The 4,734-nt window shown below is 49.0% G+C and overlaps 1 protein-coding gene across 2 annotated transcripts; it reads right to left on the reverse strand.

Moving 5' to 3' along the window:
- Positions 1 to 247: 247 nt before the first annotated feature.
- SNRPC (small nuclear ribonucleoprotein polypeptide C) lies at positions 248 to 4,163 on the reverse strand. 2 transcript variants are annotated; one of them, XM_015885170.3, is made up of 6 exons: positions 4,120 to 4,163; positions 3,870 to 3,912; positions 3,093 to 3,201; positions 1,957 to 2,046; positions 1,295 to 1,399; positions 248 to 598 (listed from the first exon to the last, which is right to left on the reverse strand). In XM_015885170.3, exons 1-6 carry the CDS (start codon positions 4,125 to 4,127, stop codon positions 474 to 476), a joined length of 480 nt encoding a protein of 159 aa, XP_015740656.1. In that variant the 5' UTR covers positions 4,128 to 4,163; the 3' UTR covers positions 248 to 473. The 2 variants fall into 2 exon arrangements, with proteins under 2 accessions (XP_015740656.1, XP_015740655.1); XM_015885169.3 differs by having other exon boundaries at positions 1,957 to 2,049.
- Between the last annotated feature and the right edge of the window lie 571 nt (positions 4,164 to 4,734).

The raw sequence follows: 4,734 nt of genomic DNA on the forward strand, positions 1-4,734 counted from the left end.
AATTAACAGCAATTAACGACCATTTCCCCAATGAGGGATCACTGCAGGCTTTCTCAGCATCGCTGTTTTAAATGAAAGCCATGCGTGCTTGTGTAGAAACAACTCCTGGTTAAAGCAAGCTGTTGGTTGTACTGCTCTATGGAAACCGTAAAGGTTTCTCTAAGGAAACCTTAAAAATCAAAGTGTAACACAAGTAAAAGGATGCAATGAGGAGCGACATCCAGCCAAGCACAGAATCACAGCAAGGTTTTCATACATAAACCAGCTCCAATGTTTTATTTCAACAGGGAAAACAAACCAAAAACCAGATTGGTGACACAAGCATCGCTCCAAGCATCTGAGTCGAACCGTCTGCAATCAGAGCAGATCTCATCTACACACTGTTGGCATATAAAACCCTTGGGATGTCGCACTACGGCATTTCAGCACGTGGAAGGTTTTCATATGAAAAAGAACTGGAGGACTCCAGGCCTTTATCTGTCTGGACGGGTCATCCCTGGCCTGGTTGGCACCATCATGGGTCTCGAGGGCGGCCTCATCATCGGTGGCCCTGGCATCATTGGCATGTGTCCTCCCATGGGGGGCCTCATCCCTGGAGCTACAAGGAAAGAGGAAACATCAGAGGGGAGCTCCCTGGATCAGCAGCTGTGCACGACTTGCAGGATTCCCCCCAGACCTCAGGAAGCTTCTATCTATTAAGTGTGTAAATCCAGAGCAGGTGCTTTACAAGAGCAGTGCTTTCAGTGCAGCTCCTCCATCTACTGCCCCACAGCCACGATGCTGCCCACATTCCGTGCCTCAAAGAAATACTTAAAGAACATTATCTACCAGAAAGGCAATAATTGCTAATATACTTCACTGCTTTTGGTGTGTGTGCGGGTGTTCCTTTAGATCTGCTGCAGTAACTGAGTGGGTAAAAGTCCTTTGAGAATCCTCCAGATGCAGAATAAGGCATTTCAGTTTACCTTTCCATTCTAATAAAGGTCCCTTTCTGAGGTACTTTGCTCCTTTGGAACACATTAAGATGTTTTAAACACCAAACTTCAGCTACTGCTGAAGAGCATCCCTTGTGCAAAGATGGGAGCACTGCAATCATAGAACTGCTAAATCATATCATATGAACTGCTGAATAATTAAAGCCTGTGCTGTAAGACTAGAGGTAGAAGATCTGCCATTTAGCACAGCAATAATTCCAGCAGTACGGCAGGACTCACAAGTGCTTTCAATAATAAAGGAGCTTTAGAATAGAACAGGCTGCCAAGTGCTAATTACAGAGAGTTGTTTCCCCACTTACCAGGTCCAACTGGCATCATTCCTGGTGGGGGTGGGCCCATCATTGGCATCATCGGGGGTCCACCCATATGAGGGGCCGGCATCATGCCAGGCCGTGGGGGACCAGCTGGACACACACAGATCAGTTACATGCTTTCATCAACAAGGTGCCATTTCAAATAGCTATTAACCTCCACAGGAAACTCCAGTAAAGATAACGTCAATTGTTTTACAACCGCCTGCTTTCATTTTCAGTTTCAGCTTTGACTTCAGGTGGCAAATAGAGAATAAAAGAATAGCCTAGAATAGCTTAGCTATTATTTCCCACTTTGCATATTTAATGCAAGGAATTACCAAAGCTCGACTCACTGCCAGTCACCGTGCAAAACAAGGTTATCAATCTTACATTACCACACAAAACCCCCTCACAATGCTGGTAGTTTCAATGAGTTTATCTACACAGCAGCTATCAATTACTGAGGGAGTGCACAGTTCTATTGCTGTGCTCAGCATTATGAAGGCAAAACAAAGTGAAGATCTCTCAGAGCCTTCTCTTGCATTTCAATATTCACGAGCTCAATGCTGCTTGGTTCCAAGCTAAGAGGACTTGCTTTGCTAGTCCAGGAAACATAGAACAGTGCTGATAAGGTCCTGCTGCCATTACAGCCCACAATATGGACTTACGGATGCTGGGAGGTGGGGGGATCATGGCTCCTCCAGGAGGTGGCGCTGAGAATGGGGTCGGTGGGATTTTCCCTTGCTGGAATGCAGCCGCTACATTGGGGGGGAAAAAAAAAAGAAAAAAAAAGAGAAAGAATCCCAGAAGAAAAACCAGTTACTAAGCAGAGGAAGCTCCTGTGCCGACCAACGCTCCTTCTCACGGCAAACATTCAGAGCATTCAGAATATACTTAACGTCGTGTTGCACACTCATTTGTTTTCTTACTCTGGAACAAATCCCTGGTTTACACTGCTTGGCAAGATGGAAGCACCTGATATTCCTGAAGACAGTTATTACAGTAATTACTCCAGCTGAGACTAGAGAGCTCCGTGATGCATTTCACACACCTGGCTGTAGTGGATAGTAGAGAAAATACGTCATGATTTGCAGCTGTAACTTTTCACCTGGGATCATTAAGTGTTGAAAACCATAAGAGGCCAAAGATAAGGCAGGGGACAAAAAGCATGGAAAGCATCCAGTGGGAAAGGGAAGAAATTCCAGAGGCTGGAATTGATCAAAAAGAAGGCAAAAGATGTGACAGCTGGAAACATCTAAAGGAAGAAAGGTGCCATGGGGTTAGTGTAGCATTTCTGTTTATCCCATTCAGAGTGAAAAGGTCTCAGATCTGAGAGCTCGGAGGGAAACAATCCCCAACACTGACAGGGGAAACTTTATTCAAGCTTCCAGTTGTAAGGGAGGAAAAATAAACCAAACAAGAACACTTTCACTATCAAATATCTGCCCCTTGAGCCCTAAGGGTGTTAGTTTATATATAGCCCTGAGAGGACTTTCTATCTAAATCTGTGACCACAAGCACAGCTTTGTGCTATGTCACCTTGCATGACATTATGAGCAGCGCTAAAGGTGAGTGTAACCTCAATGACACTGCAACAACACTTGCATGGCCCATCACACAGAGCTCGATCTGTCACGTGAAGATCACGTTGGGATGAGTTTAGATTTAAAGTCGCATCCTTGTTTGTGTTTCACACAATAACCAGGGAAGTTACGTCGAATCAGCACAGAGAAACAGGAAAGGAAGCACTTAAAGACAGAAGCCAAAGCAAAGCACAGCAGGATCACAAAAGGATTCGCCTTACTTGTTTTATCAATCAGGCTCTGGGCTTGTTCCTCCATCCATTTCTGGTAATAATCCTTCACATTCTCTTTGTGCTTTCGGCCGCTGCAGTGAGTTTTCCTCACGGAGGGCTGAGAAAGATCAGATAAAGCTAAAGCTCAGGGAGCAGCACGTAACAGCACTTATAGGAGCTGGGATACAGCTGGCTCCTTTGGAAGCACGGAATGGGTTGGTGTGTGTGCAGGGAGAGGACGGGAGCTGTGCAATGACCTGGGAGAGTGGTGAGGCCCTGGAACAGGCTGCCCAGGGAGGTTGTGGATGCTCCGTCCTTGGAGGTGTTCAAGGCCGGGTTGGACGGGGCCATGGGCAGCCTGATCTATGGGGTCTCTAAGGGGATCTATGGGGTCTATGGGGTCTCTACGGGGATCTATGGGGTCTCCTGGGCAACCTGATGTAGTAACTGTGTATGTTTGGTGGCCCTGCTGGGCAGGGGGGTTGGAACTACATGATCCTTGAGGTCCCTTCCAACCCGGCTCATTCTGTGATTCTGTGTAATGTATAGAAATACTGGGAGACTTGAGTTTAAGCATGAAGTCATGTTAATGCTGAGCCAGCGGGCTGCACTAACATAAGATAACCAACATAAGAGCACTTAATACATATAGAGTAAGGCCTCCTATTAACATAAGCGCATTTCTAACACGACATTCCAGCTCTTTATTCCTTTTTGCCACGACAACCAACCAACACAGCCCCCATTTCAATGCGGTCAGTGTGCGCAATGGAGGCCGCTACTCACCGAGTCATGGGTCAGGTACGTGTCACAATAGTCACAGTAAAACCTACGGGGGGAACGGACAGGCCCCGTTAGTGACCGGGCGGCACCTCACGCTCCGTTACAGCCCATAGCCGGGCTCACACAGCGGAACCGACTCACGCACCGAACCGTCCCGCTGCCGAACCCGGCGGTTCCGAACCCAACAGCCCCAATAGCCCCAATAGCCCCAATAACCCCCCAAGGCCCCAACCCCCCCCCCAGCCCCGCTCACTTGGGCATAGTGCTCCCCGCGCCGCCGCCGCCAGGAAGTGACGCAATCAGCCTGCGACACAAACAGCTCCTTCCGCCACGTGACCCGGAAGTCCGGTTAGACACTCGGCGCGCTCTACGGTGGCGTGAGAGGGACAAAAAGAGCAGCGCGATGCGCTTCGCGTTCCGTCATTGCTCGGCCTGGGCTTCAATCACTAAACTACAGCACGGAATGACTCGGGTTGGGCTGCTCCAACCTAATGCAACTCGCAGTGCTGAGCTCACTATAAAAACGGGAACTTTAGCGCCGTTTTGAGTGGAATTCAGGCAAACCCAGCGCTTTAAGGAACGTTCCAGGCCAGCCTTCCCAGCAGCCCTTGCGCCGCGCGATGACGTCACACAGCCCATTGTCACGTGACTGATTTGCATACATCAACACGCGCCTCGCCTCCCGCGCCGCCTCCATATATGGCAATGCGCGGTTGGGGGGTTATGCAAATCAGACTCCCTTCCTGCGCTCTCATTGGTCCTCTCCTCTCTCTTAGCGTCACGCCAGGCGTACGCCTCGCGCTCATTTGCATGCACGCACGGCGACGTCGGCGCGGTGACGTCACAAGCGCGTGCGGCGGGTGGAGCT

This window comes from Coturnix japonica, chromosome 38 (assembly GCF_054131305.1).
Source record: "Coturnix japonica strain WE chromosome 38, WE-NBRP24, whole genome shotgun sequence".
Lineage (NCBI taxonomy): Eukaryota > Metazoa > Chordata > Aves > Galliformes > Phasianidae > Coturnix > Coturnix japonica.